Below are 23,359 nucleotides of genomic sequence, written 5' to 3'. Positions count from 1 at the left end.
AATCAATAGTTGAGGATGTTCAGAGTGAATTATTCATGTTGTTATATGAAGGTTTTAAATGTGCAGCTCAACATTGCTCTGCCACAGTCAATGGACTAAACCACAGAAGAAGAAAACAGACTTCAGCATTAAGATACTCAGTGTGGATCAGTATAATATCAGCTGATGTCTGCAGTTTAGTGTCAACACAACTTTCACATCATATTCATCTGAGCACAGAAGTAAAAGATGGTGTCTGACCTCAGAACCTCCAGTCGACAGTTTGGACTCTCCAGTACAGCACAGAGAAGCTTCACTCCTGAATCCTGCAGCTCGTTGTTACTCAACTCCAGCTGTCTCAGATGGGAGGGGTTGGACTTCAGAGCTGAGGCCAGAGAAGCACAGCTGATCTCTGACAACCTGCAGCTCCTCAATCTGAATAAAGAATAAATGATGTCAGTTTAAAAGACTTTAATGTTCCTGCTTGAAATCATTCAGTGTTTAATAATCTGTTCAGAGCTGAAGAAGGTTCAGGATGTAGACGTTTAGAAAATGAAGCTCCAAACACCTGAACCCAACAGGATGCAGGTTCAACACTGTCAAACACACAAAGTGAAACAGAGCTCTCATTAATATTAATGACAACGTGCTGCTGCTTCAATAAAGACGTAGTGATGTCACCTCTTAAACTCTGCAGCTCCACCAGAGGCTCCATCTGTACAAACTCATGTTGTGCAGCCAAATAAAAACCCACAGAAACTGATGGAACATTTGATTCTGCTATTTAAAGCTCCTGTTATTAAGATGGTTGAACTTTCAGTCTCGTTCCAACTCGTCAAATACTGACGCTTTGGGATTGTAGGTCGGGTCGGCCGCCGTCCCAAAGCGTCAGTATTTGACGGGTCGGGAACGAGACTCAAAGATCAACTCTCTCAGCAACAGGAGCTTTCAGATAAAAGTCATCCTGAGCTGAAGTGTTTCAGTCAGTACAGACGTCACATATCATCAGAAAGGTTTGGAACAAACACACGTTTGTTGTTGTCTGACAGAAGAAAACACAACGTTTGTGTTTTTACTTTCAGAAGCAAGAAGGAAAAGTGCAAATCAATGATGAAGAGGTTGATGGAGAATAAATCAGTGCTGAATGTTTGATGTTATATTAGATATGTTTTAAATATGAAGCAGAACAAGATGCTCAATGTGAATCAGGACAGAATCTATGTGGTCAAATCCCCTTCAGAGCTGATGACATGAAAACTAAGATTTAAACAGTTTGAATAATGTTTTCAAAGTATTAACCGGTTTAAAGTAAATATTCAAATGGATTTAAACATGTGAGAACAACAACAGTATGTGTGAGATAATTGTGTCGCACTTATAATTCATCAGCAGTGTAATATTTTCATGTTATTAAAGTTTGTCTTCAGAGTTTCACACATTCAACACGTGCAGTGTGTTGAATCAGAGATTACATCACACTCATGTGTCTTCTGTCCAACGTGACTTCAACATCATCCAACCTCCTTTTTTCAGAGATTCAACACTTTCTTTTCAGAGGTTTAAATCTCTGCGGGGGGCCACACCTTTCTGATGTCAGATTAGGGGGTCTGTGTCCAACAACTTCTGTCACTTTACAAAAGTGACAAACAAACATTAACACCTTCCTCACTCTGTGATTGGTGAGCTGAGTGCAGGTGAGACAGAGCCCAGGTTTCAACTTCTTTCTCAGCTCTTTTTCATTTGTTACACAACTATTTCTGTCACTTTGAAATATGAACTGAGTGAAACACTACCAATGTCTTCCAGGAGAGAACATGTGAGAAGTTACCTCCATATTTAACCCATTGTTGAGCCTCCAGCAGCTCTTGGCTCCACCTTTGGCTGTCTGAAACAGCTATGAACACGTTTAGCTTCACTGATGCACTGATCCCACGCTAAAAGGTGGAGCTAACACACTGCAGACCACTGATTGGTCAGTGGGAACAGCCAGAGTCGTCTCGTCCTCCACGCTCTGAAGTAACATTTCACTTTCTGCCTTTCAGCAGTCTTCTGTCTCGCTGCCTGCAGCCTTTCTCAAGTAAAGCTAGTTTCCTTGTTGAGATAAACAACCACACGTGTGCTGTGTGTGGAGAGTGTGTGGTCGAGCAAGAGAGAGAGAGAGAGAGAGAGCAAAACATGTTAATTAATGACATTTTATAGATACACAGAAACACATGAACTGACCCCAGAGTCTCCAGTCGACAGTTTGGACTCTCCAGTCCAGCACAGAGAAGCTTCACTCCTGAATCCTGCAGGTAGTTTCCACTCAGCTCCAGCTGTCTCAGATGGGAGGGGTTGGACTTCAGAGCTGAGGCCAGAGAAGCACAGCTGATCTCTGACAAACTGCAGCCCCTCAATCTGAATAAAGAATAAATGATGTCAGTTTAAAAGACTTTAATGTTCCTGCTTGAAATCATTCAGTGTTTAATAATCTGTTCAGAGCTGAAGAAGGTTCAGGACGTAGACGTTTAGAAAATGAAGCTCCAAACACCTGAACCCAACAGGATGCAGGTTCAACACTGTCAAACACACAAAGTGAAACAGAGCTCTCATTAATATTAATGACAACGTGCTGCTGCTTCAATAAAGACGTAGTGATGTCACCTCTTAAACTCTGCAGCTCCACCAGAGGCTCCATCTGTACAAACTCATGTTGTGCAGCCAAATAAAAACCCACAGAAACTGATGGAACATTTGATTCTGCTATTTAAAGCTCCTGTTATTGAGATAGTTGAATTTTCAGTCTCGTTCCAACTCGTCAAATACTGACGCTTTGGGATTGTAGGTCGGGTCGGCCGCCGTCCCAAAGCGTCAGTATTTGACGTGGATACATAAGCAGGGTCAAAGAAAAAAAACATCACATGGAAGTGAGTGCAGATTATGGTGGGCCTTTTGATAGCAAGTTTTGCTGCTAAGCTTTGTCGTTGACAGGTTACAAGATGACCCACAATCACAAGGTGACAATGTTATAAGCGTATGTGAAATTCAGTCAGGCATTGGAAGAATAAGATCTGATTGGCAACCATTCAGTTGAGGGTATATGGAAAAGGAATATGCACCATTATACAGAAGCGTATTGCATTCACATTCTAATTTTAACAGTTTTTTCAATGCTTTTAACAGCATTTGAAACAATAGACGCATTCATTCCTTTATTGAGAGCTCGATTTAATGGAAACAAACATGACCGGCTTGTTTAGTTTAATCAAGTTTTACTTTGATCTGGGTTACGACACTGGGAGAGTCCTGTCTGTAAGTCATGTAGATGGTATTACCATTAGTTTGTCGACTTTACGCAGGCACCTGAGGACTTTGCAGATGTTCAGAAGGAAAGCCCATTCAGATCTGCTAGACACAGCAATGTTTCTCCAGGATCAGTTGGACAGATACGGCATGCTCCACGGATACAAGATGATGCATTGGGGTGTGTGTGTGTGTGCAGGAGTCACTATAGGTCCATGGGAGTCACTTGCAGGTTGGAGGTTCGCGGGAGATCTAAGTATCTCGATAATTCAGAAAAAAAATTACCACGAAAAACAGAAAAGAATTATTCAGAAAAAACAGATTTTTTTTCCAAGTGAATGCAACACGCTTCCGTACCACATGCACCATTTATTTTGAAAAACAATCTACAAACAGTTAAAGTGCAACAGTGAATGTAGATAATACTGTAATTCTATATTGCAACATTTCCAAAATTGCTTTGTTCAAAAGAAAATAATGGTAAATTAAATACTAGGAAATTAATAGAAAACAGAAAATATATCAATAAAATAATTATTCAATTAAGAAAACCAAAACATTAAAATGCTCCAAGAACTGGTAACTTAAATGTTGGGAAATAAATAGAAAAGAGAAAATACACAAACACAGTGATGCATTTCTTCCTTTTTTCAGTGGGTTTGAGTCAGAACTCTTCCCTTTTGCAGAAAACACGTCTCTTAAACTCTGGTGTTATCCCGTGTGTTCAAATAGCTGGCATGCTGATTACAGAAAGACAGTTTTGTCAGAGCAATTTTGTCTTCAGCTTTTTTCTTGCATACATTTACCAGGGGTTGGGAGAGCTTGAAAGACAAATCGTGTTCTGCGATGAACGTGCACACGCGTATTTTCAAGTCACACACACGGTCAGTCATTGATGCCGGTACGTCAGCTGTGGTTGTTGCTCCCGGTAATCGTGTTGTGTGTTGGAGAGCACGAACAGCTGCTCTGTGGGCGGAGTCTGATTCCTGACGTGGTAGCACTGTTTTACCGCTAGTTGCATTTATTAGCATCTCGAGCACAAAGTGCAGAAGCAGCTGCTTCTCTTAACTTCTTGCACCAGCTACAGAAAGGTTTACCGTCTTTCCCTATTTCTTCTATCCACACCCAGCGCCATTTATTTTTAATCCTTTATCAATTAGGAGGGCATCTTCCCCAGGCTTCATGAACTGACTCTCCATGCTACTCTCCTACGTGACGTCACTGCTCGGGCATCTGTGCAGCACAGGACTCAGTTGAAGCACATTTTTCCAAGACCCGTCCTATTCTACTTCTGATTGGCTAATAATGTTAGTTTGAGAGAGGGAGAGTTGTGTTCCTCTCATATCATTGGCAGATGAACTCATGAACTCGAAAGTGATAAAGACTTTTTTTTTAAAATATAGGACAATTTTTTTTCCTGCAGCCAAACACCCACATGGGAAATCCGGCACGGTGCAGGAACACTTTAAGCTGGGGCTGGGCGATAAAACGATCTCGATCATTTTCATGATAAAATTTTCCACCATAACGATGATAAATTTATGACATTTATTTTCGATAGTTATTTTTGAGTCCGTTTTCCTTCACCCAGAAAACACTACATCAACAGCCAATCGCACAGCAGAGAAACAGATGCATGTTTCCGGCCCCTCCCACTCACAACTACTCAGAATGACGGTGACCGAGACAATGAGCGGTCCGACTAGCGACACCGAGCGCGAGGAAACTGCGAAAGACGAAGAAATTGTACCGAAGAAAGGTCATACCACTTCGGTTATTTGGAAAAGGGACAGACCAGCATTAGGTGCAAAATGTGTTGGCGACCAGTCCTCAGCAGAACTGGAAACACCACCAACCTCTTCCATCATCTCAGCAGGTACCGTCCCAAACAGTACTCCGAAAGCATGAGTTAGCGCCGTCATGCTAGCGCCAGCCTCCCCTCCACTAGCCACCAGCCCGGCCCCACTGCTGCTGCTACTAGTCAAACTTCAGTTCAACCAACAGGTGCTCCTGCTTTTTCAGCCATTACCCCATATGAGCAGAAACCGAGGCGACACAAAGACAGAACCAGCGCAGTTACGTACTGTATCGCTAAACATGTGATGCCTATAAGCACGGTTGAAAAATCGTCTCTACGCAGAGTGAAGGGTAAAGTTAGAGGAGCAGCTCGGAGATGCACCGCTGATATGTGGTCTGCTCGCACGTCCGAACCACATCAGGTCTGACAGAACAGGAGGCGTTAAAGCTGAACTGAACTGAACAAGCTCAAGAATGTGCAATAGTCAAAGAATACAGCAGCAGAACCATCCTCAACTTTACCTTTTGATTTTATTGTCTTTAATCAATGTTCAGTTCAGTAAACTGCCTCTAAAATGTTTGAGACACGTTTGAAACAGGCGATTTGTTGAACATATTCATCATTGTATTTATTCAGTGTTTAACATAAAGAGATTTGGTTGGTTCTGTTGGATGTTTGTCACCTGTTCATTCTGACAAATAATTGTGTTTTATAAACCATAATTAACCTTCTGGTTTGTTTTGGGTTCTGTCCTAAGGAAAATACTCTTAAAGCTGTCAATTCAACATTATTATTGTTAAATATACTGTATATCGTGATAATTATCAACATCGATCAATAAAAAAAAACATATTGTGACAACAGTTTTGGCCATATCGCCCAGCCGTACTTTAAGCCCTGAACAAACACACGCTTGTTGTTGTCTGACAGAAGAAAACACAACGTTTGTGTTTTGATTTTCAGAAACAAGAAGGAAAAGTGCAAATTAATGATGAAGACGTTGATAGAGAATAAAAGTAAAACAGTGTTGAATTTTTTTATTTTCTTTTGTCCAACGTGACTTCAACATCATCCAACCTCCTTTTTTCAAAGATTCAACACTTTCTTTTCAGAGGTTTAAATCTCTGCGGGGGGCCACACCTTTCTGATGTCAGATTAGGGGGTCTGTGTCCAACAACTTCTGTCACTTTACAAAAGTGACAAACAAACATTAACACCTTCCTCACTCTGTGATTGGTGAGCTGAGTGCAGGTGAGACAGAGCCCAGGTTTCAACTTCTCTCTCAGCTCTTTTTCATTTGTTACACAACTATTTCTGTCACTTTGAAATATGAACTGAGTGAAACACTACCAATGTCTTCCAGGAGAGAACATGTGAGAAGTTACCTCCATATTTAACCCATTGTTGAGCCTCCAGCAGCTCTTGGCTCCACCTTTGGCTGTCTGAAACAGCTATGAACACGTTTAGCTTCACTGATGCACTGATCCCACGCTAAAAGGTGGAGCTAACACACTGCAGACCACTGATTGGTCAGTGGGAACAGCCAGAGTCGTCTCGTCCTCCACGCTCTGAAGTAACATTTCACTTTCTGCCTTTCAGCAGTCTTCTGTCTCGCTGCCTGCAGCCTTTCTCAAGTAAAGCTAGTTTCCTTGTTGAGATAAACAACCACACGTGTGCTGTGTGTGGAGAGTGTGTGGTCGAGCAAGAGAGAGAGAGAGAGCAAAACATGTAAATTAATGACATTTTATAGATACACAGAAACACATGAACTGACCCCAGAGTCTCCAGTCGACAGTTTGGACTCTCCAGTCCAGCAGAGAGAAGCTTCACTCCTGAATCCTGCAGGTTGTTGTCACTCAGCTCCAGCTGTCTCAGATGGGAGGGGTTGGACTTCAGAGCTGAGGCCAGAGAAGCACAGCTGATCTCTGACAAACTGCAGTACTCCAATCTGAATAAAGAATAAATGATGTCAGTGTAAAAGACTTTAATGTTCCTGCTTGAAATCATTCAGTGTTTAATAATCTGTTCAGAGCTGAAGAAGGTTCAGGATGTAGACGTTTAGAAAATGAAGCTCCAAACACCTGAACCCAACAGGATGCAGGTTCAACACTGTCAAACACACAAAGTGAAACAGAGCTCTCATTAATATTAATGACAACGTGCTGCTGCTTCAATAAAGACGTAGTGATGTCACCTCTTAAACTCTGCAGCTCCACCAGAGGCTCCATCTGTACAAACTCATGTTGTGCAGCCAAATAAAAACCCACAGAAACTGATGGAACATTTGATTCTGCTATTTAAAGCTCCTGTTATTAAGATAGTTGAATTTTCAGTCTCGTTCCAACTCGTCAAATACTGACGCTTTGGGATTGTAGGTCGGGTCGGCCGCCGTCCCAAAGCGTCAGTATTTGACGGGTCGGGAACGAGACTCTTCTGAGGGGTGGCCTGGGGTGGCTGCCCCTGAAAACTCATTGGCCGCCCCTGAACACTCATTGGCCGCCCCCGAAAACTCACTGGCCGCCCCTGAACACTCATTGGCCGCCCCTGTGGCCGCCCCCGAACACTCACTGGCCGCCCCTGAACACTCATTGGCCGCCCCTGTGGCCGCCCCAGATCTGATAGGTAGTTGGTGAAGTTCGTCAACACAAGAAACAAGAGAAATGCTGTCAATCACTGATGACAGCTGATCAGCTGGTTACGGGCCAGTTTTACATGTTTAACTAACACAGTAATGGTCGTACTGAGGCTGTGAGAGCTGATTTCTGCTCAGCGGACGTTTGGCCATGCAGGTCTGATAGGTGAGCCATGAGAGATGAGCCCGGCAGCTGCACCTGCTGCTGCTGCTGGTCCGGTCGTTAATGAAACAGGAGGACGTCCCAGTGACAACGTCAGCTGCTGGATAACAACGCTGAACTCTGTCGGTTGAGAGGTAATATAATGTTTAGTTGTGTCCTAGTTCCCTCTGAATGTGTAGGAAAACTTTATCTAGCACTAAGTAGCAGCTAAAAGACGAACTAGCTGCTAAGCTAGCCTAGCTAGCCTAGCTTAGCAGCCTGCAAACCAAGTTAAGCATTTAATGTCAGCGTTTTGTTTTTTTATTGTTATGTGGACACCGCCATGAAACATGAAACGCTGTTTTCTGGACTGAAGACTGAGGGTGTTTTTGCAGATGTGTGTGTTCAGTAGAGCTGATGTTATATTTTTGACCAACCAGTGTGTGAAATATAGTGTGACAGTCCAGATTTAAGGAGCTGTAACACAAGAACAAGCTGTGATTTATTTACTTGCTCTGTGATTTAAGGGCTGTTTAAAGACTTTTCTCTGGGAGATAAAGGACTTTTTGTTTGTGTCAGTTAGCTCATCTTCACAGTTCACATGTTTGAGACGTTAAACAGGCAGAGGCAGAGCAAACTGCATTCAAATGCCACAAATGCTTGAGATGCAAAATGTGTTAATTGTGTTATTAAAAGTGATGGAAGATGTCGGTAGTTATGTAAAAATAAACCTTTGAAGATACTATAAATAGACATAATGAGGCACATTGTTGACACCTCCTTTATTTTGACATGTTAATGGAGTCAGAGCTGTTATTTAAGGGCCTCCAGAGCCCCACGAACATCCTGTATTTTACACACTGATTCTCACCCGGTTTGACAAAGATCCTGCTTGATGTTTGTAGTTATAGCTATTACTTCAAAGTGAATTAATTGATTGACTGATTGATTGAATTACATTTCTTTGCTTTACTAATTTAGGCGCCATCTTGTGGTTAAATAAAAACACACCTGGCAAAGAACAAACCAAAAAAATCAAATTCCAGTATCTCCAACAAATGATATCTAAGCTAAATAACAACATAAACTCAGCATGTAAAGAACAACACATATTTCTGTTTCTTCCTTACAAGCTTAGTTCATCTTTTGCTCACAGATAAACTTTTTAATAAGGCCTGTCTTTAAGTATTAAGCTTTGATTTGCAGTTGTTGGTTTGTTCTGTTGCCTGGATTGCTGTGTTTTTATGTGACCACAAGATGGCGCCTCAATTAGTAAAGCAAACACAGGTAACAGTGCAGGTGACACAGATGATGAGCTGATGACTGATTCATGTTATTCTACAGGATGAGTTAAGAGCAGTTGAATTGTGCTCCCTAATCTAACTTGTGAAGAGATGAGGACTTTAATCCACTCCAAGGAAATGGCTCTTAGAAAATCTGTTCCCTATCCTGAACATAATTACTGATTAAAAACAGACATGTTAAATAACCAGAGGCTCCTGAGGACTGTGAGAGGTGGAAATGGAATAAAAACTGACTTTTTAAAAAGATTTTTTACCAGCATAGACACCTTTATTTGACAGTTACGAGACAGGAAATCATGGGAGAGAGAGGGGATGTGACACGCAGCAAAGGACGTCCAGCCGGGATTCGAACCGCGGTCGGCTGCGTACGTGGTATTAAACTCGGCGATGCCACGGCCACCACACACTAGCTTTGTGTCCCATCTTGGCCACCCCAGTAAAAATGTCCTGGATACGCCACTGGAGACTCAAAGATCAACTCTCTCAGCAACAGGAGCTTTCAGATAAAAGTCATCCTGAGCTGAAGTGTTTCAGTCAGTACAGACGTCACATATCATCAGAAAGGTTTGGAACAAACACACGTTTGTTGTTGTCTGACAGAAGAAAACACAACGTTTGTGTTTTTACTTTCAGAAGCAAGAAGGAAAAGTGCAAATCAATGATGAAGAGGTTGATGGAGAATAAAACAGTGCTGAATGTTTGATGTTATATTAGATATGTTTTAAATATGAAGCAGAACAAGATGCTCAGTGTGAATCAGGACAGAATCTATGTGGTCAAATCCCCTTCAGAGCTGATGACATGAAAACTAAGATTTAAACAGTTTGAATAATGTTTTCAAAGTATTAACCGGTTTAAAGTAAATATTCAAATGGCTTTAAACATGTGAGAACAACAATTTTATTATTATATATTTATTAATAATTATATATTATTATAAATCATTGGGACATAGTTGTCATGTGATTTATTTTAAGTGCACTTAACTACAGTAAGAATACATGAAGAAGGTACGTAATAATCCTTTAACATTGAAATAAAGAGACACTGTTATCCAATGAAGAGCACATAAATACATGAGAGGAGGTGTCTTCTGTCCAACGTGACTTAAACATCATCCAACATCCTTTTTTCAAACATTCAACACTTTCTTTTCAGAGATTTACATCTCTGTGTATCTGTGTGTGTGTGTGTGTGTGTGTGTGTGTGTGTGTGTGTGTGTGATATAAATATATAATCTGCAGTCAAACTTTAAACTGAGTTGTTGTGATTTGAGCTCAGACAAACCCAGAAAACAAGTGAACTGAAGGAAATGTAAAACTTCTGTTCTGATTTAAATGTTATAGATCTACACAGAAACACATGAACTGACCTCAGAACCTCCAGTCGACAGTTTGGACTCTCCAGTCCAGCACAGAGAAGCTTCACTCCTGAATCCTGCAGCTTGTTGTAACTCAGGTCCAGTTCTGTCAGATGGGAGGGGTTGGACTTCAGAGCTGAGGCCACGACTTCACAGTGACTCTCTGAGAGTCGACAGAGAATAAATCTGTGATTACAGATAAAAGAACATTAAAACAATAAAATGTGAGACTTTATTGTGAAAACAGATTCATACATGTTGCATCACAAAGCACAGGGGGTCAGTTGGTCGGCCTGAGCTGGTCAGTCATTGATCACAAGGTTTGTAGTTTGAAACTTGAGCTCCTTCTGCCCACGAGGCCCCAGACTTTCCCTGCCTGAGGAGATCAGAGGGGCTGAATCGCTGCCCCGTTTTATATCAGCCCCCAAAACACACTTGAATAAAGCTGCTTTTAACCCTGATGTGGATGTTTTTATCTTCATGTTTGATTTTGGTTTGTTTGATTCATTCTGTGCTCTTTATATTTATATTTGTAATTGTCGGGTAAAACTTGCTTTTTCTTGTGACTCTTTCGTTGTGTTGCTGTTTAATGTGTGTACAGCACTTTGTAACTGCTTTTAAAAGTCTTATATCAAGAAAATAAATCAATAAATGAACCTCCTGAGTGTCCTTGAGCAACATGAACCAAACTGATGTTCAGGACAAAGTGTCCAAATGACTGTAATGTAAACGTGTCAGATTTGAGTTGATTTATATTCATGAAGCTTCATGTAAATTCACTGTAGGTTGTAACTGCACTCGTATGTGTTTACCTCAGTTATGTGTTTGTGTGGATTTTGTTCTTTGATGCATTTTATTCTGTCGCTCCGTCTGCTTTTCACCTCCCATTAAATTAATTCAGCGTCTTCTACTGCATCAATAGTATAATTAGTGCTAAAGATTGAGTTATTATCATTTGATGGGTGATCATTTGTCTCAGGTGGAGTTCACCTGGCTGAAGGAAATGTTTTGGAAAGTAGACGACTACATGTCATTTCATCTCTGAGCTTGGTGATGATCATTGATTCAATCAGCAGGTTTCATACTTGTTGAGGAAAACATGTATCGTGTTGAGGTTTTATATAACGCATGTGTGTAAAGTGTTTGTCTTTAATACTGAAGGCTTCAGCTTTACCAGGATTTTTAATGTTCATCACATCTGGACTTACCGAGCCTTTCTACAGTTCCTCACAGCTGGAATCAGTCTCTGTTTTCCTGCGTCTGATGTTTTGTATTTATCTGTGTCCAACTCATCCAGAACCTCCTCTGACATCTGCAGCATGTAGGCCAGAGCTGAGCAGTGGATCTCAGAGAGTTCCTTCTTTGATCTGTTCTCTGACTTCAGGAACTCTTGGATCTCCTGATGGACTGAGTGGTCGTTCATCTCCATCAGACAGTGGAAGATGTTGATGCTTCTGTCAGGAGAGATCTCATCACTGTTCATCCACTTCAGGTTGTTGATGGCTCTCTGGATGATTTCTGGCCTGTTGTCTGTCCGACCCAGCAGACCTCCTAAGAGTCTCTGGTTGGACGTCAGAGAGAGTCCATGAAGGAAGCGAACAAACAGGTCCAGGTGACCATTCTTACTTTTGAGGGATTTCTCCATGGCTCTCTTCAGGAAGTCATCCAGGGTTGAGGGACTCTGTCCTCTCAGGAAGTCCTTCAGGACCTTTGTGTTCCTGTTGGTGTAACAGTGGAACATGTAGACTGCAGCCAGAAACTCCTGAATGCTCAGATGAACAAAGCAGTAGACTGTTTTCTGGAAGATCACACTCTCTCTTCTGAAGATCTCTGTACAAACTCCTGAGTACACCGAGGCCTCTGTGACATTAAGACCACACCGCTCCAGGTCTTCTTGGTAGAACATGATGTTTCCTGTCTCCAGATGTTCAAACGCCAGCCTCCCCAGCTTCAGAAGAACTTCCCTGTCAGCCTCCGTCAGCTCCTGTGGACTCGTCTCACGTCCCTCATCGTACTTCTGCTTCTTCCTCTTTGTCTGGACCAGCAGGAAGTGTGAGTACATGTCAGTCAGGGTCTTGGGCAGCTCTCCTCTCTGGCCTGTAGTCAACATGTGGTCCAGAACTGTAGCAGTGATCCAGCAGAAGACTGGGATCAGACACATGATGTGGAGGCTCCTGGAGGTCTTGATGTGTGAGATGACTCTGCTGGACAGATCTTCATCACTGAACCTCCTCCTGAAGTACTCCTCCTTCTGGGCGTCAGTGAAGCCTCGTACTTCTGTTACCCTGTCGACACATGAAGGAGGGATCCGATTGGCTGCTGCAGGTCGGGAAGTTATCCAGACGAGAGCCGAGGGAAGCAGCTTCCCCTCGATGAGGTTTGTCAGCAGCGCGCTGACTGATGACTCCTGTGTGACATCAGACACGACCTCATGGTTCTTGAAATCCAGTGAAAGTCTGCTTTCATCCAGGCCGTCAAAGATGAACAGAAGTTTACAGACAGCGAGCTTCTCTGCTGTCACCTTCTGTAATGTTGGATGGAAAACATGGAGCAGCCTGAGAAGACTGTACTGCTCATCTCTGATCAGGTTCAGCTCCCTGAACGACAGCACAACCAGCAGACTGACATCTTGGTTTTCGGAGCCCTCTGCCCAGTCCAGAGTGAACTTCAGCACTGAGAAGGTTTTTCCAACGCCAGCGACGCCGTTGGTCAGAACCACTCTGATGGGTCTCTGTTGGTCAGGTGAGGCTTTAAAGATGTCGCAGCACCTGATTGGAGTTTCTCTGAAGGTCTTCTTCTTGGAAACTGTCTCCAGCTGCCTCACCTCATGTTGGGTATTAACCTCTTCACTCTGTCCCTCTGTGATGTAGAGCTCAGTGTAGATCTTGTTGAGGAGGGTTCCACTTCCTGTTTCATCACTTCCTGTTTCATCACTTCCTTCAGTCACACGTTCACATCTCCTCCTCAGACTGATCTTATGTTCATGGAAAACCTCCTGCAGACCAACATTCACTGAAAAAAGAGACAAAAGTGGGAGACAAAAAATACAACGTGACAATCAGCAGTCAATGGTTTTTTCATTACAAGTTAAAAACATCAGTATGAGAACATGTTTGTTGTTTTCTTTGTCTTTCTCTCCACCTTAACGTCGTGGAGAGGTTTGTGTGTCCCTGTGATCCTCGGAGCTCTGTTGTCGGGGGCATTAGCCCCTGGCAGGGTCTCGCACAGCTAATCAGCCCCAGAGGAGGAGCCGGACTGAGAGTGATTCAAAGAGCCTTTATGAATCAGCCACAAAGGTGCTGCAGCACCTGAACCAGGAAAGAGACATCAGGGCACCTTTCTGGAGCTCAACCTGGGAGTGGAGGTCGCTGGTGGATATCTGGTGTCTGGCCTTTGACTACATGGAGACGCCACCCTGTGGGCTGACTACCAGCAGGGACGGGCATTGGGGTCGGGTGTGTGCCAGTCTCATGCAAAAGAAGGCAGGTGTGCTGATTCCTGGCATCCCAGACTGGTCCTCAGGACAGGGAGTGTCTCCTCTCATGGGGGAAGGAACAGGTGCTGGTGCCGGAGGTGGGGCGGTACCAACTAGATTTAGTTGGGCTCACCTCTATGCACAGCACTGTTTCTTGAACTCAACTCCTTTGCTTGAGGGACAACATCTCAGGTTGGCCCCTGTAAATGACCACCACCTGCACCTCAGCCCGTCCACTACACTCTGCTGCTGCTGACTGCTTGTTATTCCCTCACTACAAGGGAGGACCAGCTACTGCTCAACTAGATCCAGACTGTCTGATGTCCTGGATCCACAATAGTGACACAAACTCCCCAGTGACATCAGAACAGAAGAAACTCGACACAACTTCAGACTGAAAACTCTCCTGTTCAGACTGAAAACTCTCCTGTTCAGACTGAAAACTCTCCTGTTCAGACTGAAAACTCTCCTGTTCAGACTGAAACTCTCCTGTTCAGACTGAAACTCTCCTGTTCAGACTGAAACTCTCCTGTTCAGACTGAAAACTCTCCTGTTCAGACTGAAACTCTCCTGTTCAGACTGAAAACTCTCCTGTTCAGACTGAAACTCTCCTGTTCAGACTGAAACTCTCCTGTTCAGACTGAAACTCTCCTGCTCAGACGGCACCTTGGTCCATAAAAACAATCTCTCTCTTGATCTCTTATTGCTTCTAGTTGTAGCTCTTGAACCATTTTAGCATAATTGATGAATGTGATCTACTCATGTTGTATCCACATGGTTCAGTCAGTTATTTTCAGTCTCTTTGGATAAAAACGTCAGCTAAATGAACGTATTGTAATGAAGCAGGTTACATTTTAAGCTGTTTAATGTGCTGACACTGAGCAGCTAATTAGCATCTGCTGCAGCCTGAAAATAGATGTTAGCAGTGCACTTTTCCTCACTGGATGTTTGTTCGGTGGCTTGTTCAACAAGTGGATCTGCAGGACGAGGTGTGTGTTTGTAAGTTAGAGGAGGAGGAGATGTTAGCAGGAAAGCTAATGTGGACTGTTGTTTAAAGTGCTGTTTTGTCTCAAGCTGCTGTCTGACACTTCTCCATCTCCATCTCTGCATACAGAGAACAAGCAGCTCTCTGATTGGTTAATGTGAGACATAACAAATGTATTAAAACAACAAGTAGTGTGTTCAGACATGAAGACATCAGCAGACAGATATATAGTCTTACTTTCTCCACACTGGGGACAGGAGGAGCGTCCTGGTGAAGCAGACTGGTCCCAGTATGATGTGATGCACTGTCTGCAGAACCAGTGTCCACAGCTGGTAGAGACTGGATCCTTCAGGACGCCCTGACAGGAAACACAGCAGGACGGCTGCTCCTCCACAGAAACATGCCTCCTCTTCTTCTCTCTGTGAAGACATTTCTTTAGGACTGAAACCATTTGTTGATTGTTTCTAAAAATATCAAGATTTGGTCGACACTGTTGAAGCTCAGATCAGCTGACAGAGGACAGTAAAACTGTCTTTACTTTTCTGATGAATTCAGCTTCAGTCTGGAATAAAAATGGCTGCTTGTGTTATTTCAACTCTTCTGTTTAGTCAGTTTGAACCTGGAGTTAAAAGTGTTCTCAATAACTGAGGTCGACCACGATGACGTGACTTTAACTATGACATGACTTTTAACTATGAGATTACTTTTTAAAAAAAAGTCTAATTACAAATTCATAGAGGGAGCAAACTCCTCCTGTCCATAAATAAGAAGTTTAACAATTTCTATTTGTCCTCTTTGATCAGATTACAGCTTTTTACGTGACTGACAGCACTAAGAGGACGATGGGACGAATGATCTCTCTGTCATGAGTCCCAAAAGGTTTGTTAAAGTTAGTTAGCAAATACATTGTTGTTGAAATATACAAACACAACATGAACAAAACACGTTAGTGAGAGAGGGAACAGAACAAAGTCACATAAATGAGTTAGTATCAGGTGTCTTACTTTGAGTCTGATGGTCCCGGTTCATTACTGAAGAATGGAGGAGGATCTTTGGACCAGTCACTCTTCATAGACAGACAGCTGGATACTGGAGACTCTGCTCTCTGTCTGTTGGACTGAACTCTGCAAACACCAACATGTTTGTATTGATATCTCATGAATCTTTGAGAAACTCTCTGATGACAAAGTCATTTAAGAAGCTCTAAATACACAAACTACTGCTACTGTTGATGAAAAGGAGCTTTCAAAGTTTCTGTTTGTCCTCTTAGATCAGATTACAGCTTTTTAGGAGACTGACAGCTGCCACAGATAGTAAGAGGAACATGAGCCGTGAAAAGTCTGTTAGATTTAGGTAGAAAATACATTTTACATGAATTTTGAATATAAAAATACAAAATCAACAGAACAAAGCACAGCAGTGAGAGAGGGAACAGAACAAAGTCACATAAATGAGTTAGTATCAGGTGTCTTACTTTGAGTCTGATGGTCCAGGTTCATTACTGAAGTCTGGAGGAGGATGTTTGGACCGGTCACTCTTCATAGACAGACAGCTGGATACTGGAGACTCTGCTCTGTCCTCCTCCTCCTTCACACAAACACTCATCTTCTGCTCTGAAGTCAGTCTGAGAGGTGAAACAGTAGCTGTGAGCTCAGGACACAAGAATCAGGAAACAAGTTTGTTCAAGAGTCGCACAAGACCGAGAGAGCAGGAAGTAACACACACTGTCTCTCCCCTTCACACACACATTATACAGTATAATAAAAGCAGCCAGAAGTCCACCTGGTCACTTTTCTTCACACCTGTGCTTGTTTTCTTTGGTTACTGGAGGTTTAAAGAGGATTATTCAGCCAATCAGGACTTTGTGTCCACAGATGAATCAAAGTGTTGAGTTCACTCCAACATTTCTTTCCTCCACAGTCCACAGGGAGAAAACTGACTCACAGTAAGTAAAGTCACAGTAAATAATCACAATGTGTTGTTAACACTCACCCTGCCTCAGACTCCAGCTGCTCTCCTTCTGCTCTTCGTCTCAAAATGGAGTCTGACTGACCTTTTGCCCCCCCTCCTTATAGGAAGTCAGGTGAGTTTATCTGTGTGTGTGTGTGTGTGTGTGTGTGTGTGTGTGTGTGTCTGTGTGTCTGTGTGTGTGTGTCTGTGTGTGTGTGTGTGTGTGTGTGTGTGTGTGTGTGTGCGTGTGTGTGTGTGTGTGTGTGTGTGTGTGATAGCAGCCACACCCTCGTTATCTTGAATCTGCAGCTCTCTGAAGGAAAAACAACACACCTCAGTTAGAAATCACTCTCTGTCACAAACTCTGGAAATCCACAGAGGAAATTCAACAAATAGGCTTTTTTTTACAGCAACATGTAGATATAAATGTACAGACAATACATACAGATGTGTTACTACCATACAACATCTGGGCCTGTGGCTGACTGACATTTTAATATTAATCAATGACCCAAACAGGTAAAACTCCTGCGTTCCTGAGTGAAAACAAAGAGGGTTTCTTTTATAAGAGCTGAAATCTAAAAGGTCAAAGACTAACTAAACCACCACAGCCACACAAACACTATCAACATGAAATAATAAACTCTATATTGATTAACTTATATTACACGTGTTGCAACTGCAGGGAAAGTGATTCTCCCTCTGGTGGCACATTTGAGTAGTAACTGTCAGTTACATCAGCAGCCCAGTCTGCGTCACTGTGCTCGTAGCCCAAGTTTCTCATCGTCACATTTCCTGTAACACAATTCATTTTCAACTGAGCCTTTCAGATATCTTAGCAGATGTTTCACAGAAAACCCTAACCCTGTCTCATCGTAGTCCAGGCCACTTTGTGACTCTACCCTTTAGCCACACTGATAGACAACATATTTACTGATGTCACAGACAACAATGCAATAAGTGGATTACTGATCAGTGATGTCAGTGAGCAGCTACCAGTGTTTACAGTGTGTGACAGTGACGACAAGAAGGAAAAGCAGGACATTAAACTGGAGCACAGACGAGTCAGGACAGAGGAGTCAATGAACGCTTTAAAACATCAATTACTAAACCAAAACTGGGAAATATTATAGAAAGAAGAAAACCTTGACAAAGCATATGAAGAGTATTCACATTGTTGTCTGATAAAAACTGTCCAATAAAAGAAATCAATAAAAAACAGACATATTCAGACAGTCATGCAGTGGCGGCTGGTGAAAAATATTCTAGGCTGGGCTGTGTGCCAGAAGCTTTCGGTGACTGTCCCAATGACCCAAAAGACACCATTGTTTTAGGGATAAACAGTAATTATTTAATGGCCCTTTAGAAATCAACCGTTTGACTGACTTTGACTTGTATGTGTGTGTGTGTGTGTGTGTGTGTGTGTGCAGACCTTGGTGATGTGGGATGGTGCTGCTGCATCATCAGGTTCAGCTGATGAGGTAACAGTGTAGTAGTGGACTCTCCCGTAAACGTGTTGAACCTCGCGCTGCCGCCACCTGTGGCTCCTCTCATCACGGCAGCTCCGTCACAGACCTGGGCGATTAGTTTCCCCCGTTGTCCCTCAGGAAGAGTAGTTTTCTGTCGGAGGATGCTGTCTCATCGTGGCCTCGCAATGCCAGCTCACAAGCTCCACACAATTTCACACAATCAGTGATCTTGGATAAAATGTGTGTGTTCATGTCCACCTCTTCATTGTGTTTTCTCACCGCAGTCCTGTGTCCTTCATCCAGCTAGCAGCTATGCTAGTCCCGCCTAGCACGGCTAGCTTGACAGCGTTGTTCATGTGAACCTTCGAGCATTCATGTTTTTTAATCGGCTCTGACAAAAGTTTTAGGTCTCTAGCTCCTGTTACAGTCCATGTAGTATCTGTCCCCGGCATTTTAAGAAGTAAACACGGGAAGCAGAATACTGCATTTGCAAAGCTACATCCAGTTAGCCGAGCCTTCCTGTCGCACCGATTCAGAGAGAGGCTCCTCTGGGACACTTTACCTTTCTCATGCGTCTGCTGTGTTAAACTCAGACCGGGCTTCTCAGGTCCAAGTTCTTTAACACGAAGTTTCCCCCTAAAGTTCTCCTTTCGAAAGGGTTCAGCAAGAGACACTTTACAGAGTCTGTGGGCAGCTGAAGCCCTGTGTGCTCTTGTTCTTGTCTACTTGACGCCGCCATCTCGATTTCAGACGCTTGTTTCTGGTTGCTAGGATACTTAACGGCAGCGTCCCAAGCTTATCGAATGTGACGACGCTAATTGGCTAAATGACCCGTTGCTATGTGTGTTTTTGTCCCAGCAACAGTCTGCCATTGGCTGAGCCGCTGCAGCGCTACATGGAGTCTAACTGGTCCAATAACGTATTTATTTACATGTAGAAAATATTCTGAGCTGATCCAATAAATATAACGGACTGTAAGAAATACATCTGAACTCTTTGATGTTTGTTCTGTAATAAATACGTGTTTTGAGCGGTCGGCTCGTTGTGACGTCACTGGCGAGTAGACGTCCCTGTTGTTCAGAGATTCAGCTGTTTTGTTTTATGATGTTTGTTTTGTTATTAGTCTGAGTGAATCTCACTTTTCTCTTGTGTTGGAGCATTTTTGTGTTGACTTCCTGTGTGTGTGTGTTTCCTGCCTCACGTTCAGATGGTGTAATTCCCTGGTTGACCAGCAGGTGGCGCTGTGTGGCTGCAGTGATCAGAGCTCATTCACTGTCTGTGCAGATCAGTAGATGTCTGTCTGAAGCAGCTGGAGAGGTTGGATCAATACAGTGACACTGATCACATGTGTCACTTGAACTGAGCAACACATCTTTGCTTCAGCAGAAATGAGTAATGAAGCATCAGAGAGCACAGCTGACACTTTATAGAGATGTTGGCTGTGTTTGGTTTTGAGGTTATTCTGGTGCCAGTGACGCGTCTGCTGCTGCAGAAACACGTCTCTGCTCTTAGTTGTGCTCAGCTCACACTGCTCACTCATCTCTGTCTCTGCCTCTGTTGACACAGGAAGCAGCACTGTGTCGTTTTGTAGAAGAAATTCAAACTCAGAATTTTAATATTTACAATATTAATGAGGACCGACGGGCCGAGAAGCGGAGCTGAATTCAAACGGTCCTGAAAAGGAAACCCTGATGACCTCGGCGACCGACGACTCACACAGCTCTGCAGAAAATGGCCTGATGGTGTCGCTGGTCTGACATTCACGAAAGCCTCAGGGCTTGAAGAAATGCATTGGTGCCTTTACTACTCCTGCTGTTCTTCAGTTTCTAATTGCTGTAAAGCCCCTTTACCAGGGATGGGCAGTGATTTTTCCAAGGGGTCCACATTAAAGGCTGGAGGCATTCACGTCTCTAATTTTAGATCAAATGTATAGAAGAGATATTCTGCACTGCACTTATTCTTCAGCAAACAGCATCTTATCAAGAACATTAAATTATGTAGGAGTGTTGGGTCCTCAACAGCCAAACCTGCCTTTTTATAAGATCAGTAGCTGGGCTGTGTCCTGCACATCTCACACATCAGACACAGGTATCTGCCCGGCTGAGGCATCAAAATTACATCAGTTTTAAGATAATCTCTCAGATCATGCATCTTTTTATAATATATTACAAAACATGACATTATTGTTTAATTATTAGAAATATCTTAGATTGTATTTATCCTAAATCATGTGTGTGACATGACGGTGGAGCGACTTGAACCTTTGTGAGTTATAAATCCTTTAACACAACTGACAAGTCGCCTTCCACTCATTCAACGTGCTTAAATATGAGTCATATTTCAGAAAAGAGCCCATTTGTGCTCGTTAAGCTGACTGCTTGTTAATGAGAGTTGAGAATAATCTAATCTGACCGCTGTCTGTGCAGGATGTTTATCCTGCCACAGATCTTAAACTTCTTCCAGATGTTGAGTTCATTGTGACTTTGCTGTTGTCAACATTGCTGTTCCTGCTGACATTCACAGTAGCAGTCACAGTAGTAACTTCTTGGTTTTGTCACATTTTCAGATGTGTAGCCTGTATTTCTAGTTTGCACTTGCCCTCCCATGATTGTATTTTTGTTATGCAAGCTGTGTTAATGTGCATCCTGCTGTAAGGGAGGAAGGAGGGACGCTGATTTTCACATTTAACTTTTTTCCATTATTTATTTTTGTATTTTTTTCAGCGTTCAATGTTTCACTGTTCAGTGTTAAAGTCTGTATCTTCAGCAATAAACAGCCTGATAACAAACCAGTGTTTTATTGCTTTTTAGAATTGCAGCTGACTCGCACGTCTTCAGACCTCAGTATTATGATGATGTGAATAAACTCACGTTGACACAAAAGAAATGGCAATTGCTCATCACACAGCTACACAGGATACACGGCTGAGTAGTTAGCTTTCTATAAGTACTTTGTTTATTAATTTTACATGAATCTGCATATTGTGTTTGTTGTGATGCTGTGCGCGCACACATACGACCCTTTTCTGACTCTGAGTCCTGCCCCTCTATAATCATGTGCACGTCCCTGCTGCTGAGGACCAACTTCATACAGATGTTGGTGGGACTAAAGCTTCTGTAATGAAGCTGATGCTTTCTGTGTTTCTGGCTGCTTTGACTTTTCCTGAAGTGATCACAGGTGAGTGAGTTTAATTATTATTGATCCATGTTCAGGTGTCTCTTAATGACACCTACTGCCTGCTGGCTGTGCACAGACTTGATTTTCAGTAGGGAGCATTAACACTGAATGTTGTTCACCGTGGCACTTTTTCAAAAGGCCGTTTTGGTCCCCTGCAGTTTTTACCGTCCAGAAACAACGTTACGCTCTAGTAAACAGACCCGTCAGGCACTAGGACCGAGCGGAAAACGGCCGCTCAAGCTGACGCCTGCTCCCTCAGTTGGGACCGCCCACAAGCTCCTCGATTGGCTCTGCCTGTCTTCTGTGATTGGCCGCTCCCGCTGTCACTCCTTCTCGCTTGCACACCGGTCTGCGAGTTGCCGAGAGTCCTTATTCACCTGCCACGGTGAGTTGGGCGTTTGTTCTGCCTGGAGGTTGTAATATCAGAGGGTTCATTTACATCCTGCCTCTGTACAGATCCAGCTGTGGATCAGGATCATCACGTCTGTGTCGATAGACATGAACAAACTTATCCAGATCAGCTCTGCTCCAGTCGGATGTACAACCCACCATGACCTGCCCAGGGAGTGCACCTCTCTGCACAGGTCACTCTGCCGTCTCAGACGCTCTGTGTTTGACAGGCTGAGACAGGTTTGTGGTAACAAGTCTGTGTTTCTAACCGCACACTGATTTTTGTCGGAGGTAATGATCACAACGCCACTTTCTGATATGCAGTTTCTCTTCCTGGAAAGCCTGGAACAGTATCCAAGTCCTGTGATTTTCAGGCTGACCATTACATTTGTCCATTTAAAACAGGGGGAACGCTTCCTGACAGCTTGGATTATTACTGTCAGATGTTGTTCCCCCTCTGTTCAATATGAAAGGAGGCTCACACAAGCATTAAAGACTTTAATAACATTAAACACAACATAAATAGTGTATACTTACTTTTGAGAACATACAATTATTATTCAAATTCAATAAATACAAAATCAAATGGCAAAATGTGCAATATTTAACACATCAACACAAACATCAAAATGATTAATATGAACATGTTCATATAGGCTTTGTAAAGAAAACATCCACATTTATCAGTTTCTTATTTTGGTCTCTTAAGCTCCTTTCCTTCAGCTGCTGCACGTACAAACTTGTCCTCCATCTTTGGCCTCCCAACACATGCTCAGCGGACCCAGCGTCCACAGGCATCTCAGGACATCTGTAGTGCAGAAACATGTGAACATTTGTGTTATAATGTAAACATCAATGTTAATTCCTTCACCAATATTAGCTTGGGGGATAATAGTGTTTTAAGATGGTGCTTCAGCACTTGCTACTTGGGGGGACTTTCAGCCATTGAAGAAAATGTAAATGAGGACTGCAAGTTATTATATCAGAGTGTGTAAACTAGATAGGCAACGAACAGCAGCTGATCGTGACCTTGTGACGTCATGTCAGTGCGTCTCTTAGAGGAGCTGATTGGATAAACCCAACATCCCAATTAAAGCTCAGTTTGCACACGAGAACCCCGAATGAGACATCGCTGGAGTTGAAAAACTTTGGGCTGTAAATGGACAAATGTAATGGTCAGCCTGGAAATCACAGGACTTATCTGTTGTGGGGAAAGAAGTCAGCAGCATGAGTTTGAAAGATGTGTGAGCGTCCTTTCATACTGAACAGAGGGGGAACAGTATCTGACAGTGATACTCAAGCTGTCAGGATGTGCTTTACCTGCTGTAATGCAGCTGGATTTAAGACAAACATCATTAAATAGCCATTTATATTTGGCCTATAAATGAATGAGCACACTTTCCTCCAAAAGTCCAT

The 23,359-nt window shown here is 42.9% G+C and overlaps 1 protein-coding gene across 1 annotated transcript; it reads right to left on the bottom strand.

Moving 5' to 3' along the window:
* Positions 1-290: 290 nt before the first annotated feature.
* On the bottom strand, positions 291-18,461 carry LOC141000986 (protein NLRC3-like; the record flags this gene model as incomplete). The annotated part of the gene is made up of 8 exons (XM_073471891.1): positions 18,340-18,461; positions 16,432-16,617; positions 15,195-15,376; positions 11,706-13,509; positions 10,510-10,683; positions 6,834-7,007; positions 2,203-2,376; positions 291-414 (listed from the first exon to the last, which is right to left on the bottom strand). Coding segments are annotated over exons 1-8 (2,940 nt in total), but the record flags the coding sequence as incomplete, so codon positions are not given.
* Between the last annotated feature and the right edge of the window lie 4,898 nt (positions 18,462-23,359).

This window comes from Pagrus major, chromosome 1, assembly GCF_040436345.1.
Source record: "Pagrus major chromosome 1, Pma_NU_1.0".
NCBI classification, from domain to species: domain Eukaryota; kingdom Metazoa; phylum Chordata; class Actinopteri; order Spariformes; family Sparidae; genus Pagrus; species Pagrus major.
This window is presented reverse-complemented; position numbering and strand designations above follow the sequence as displayed.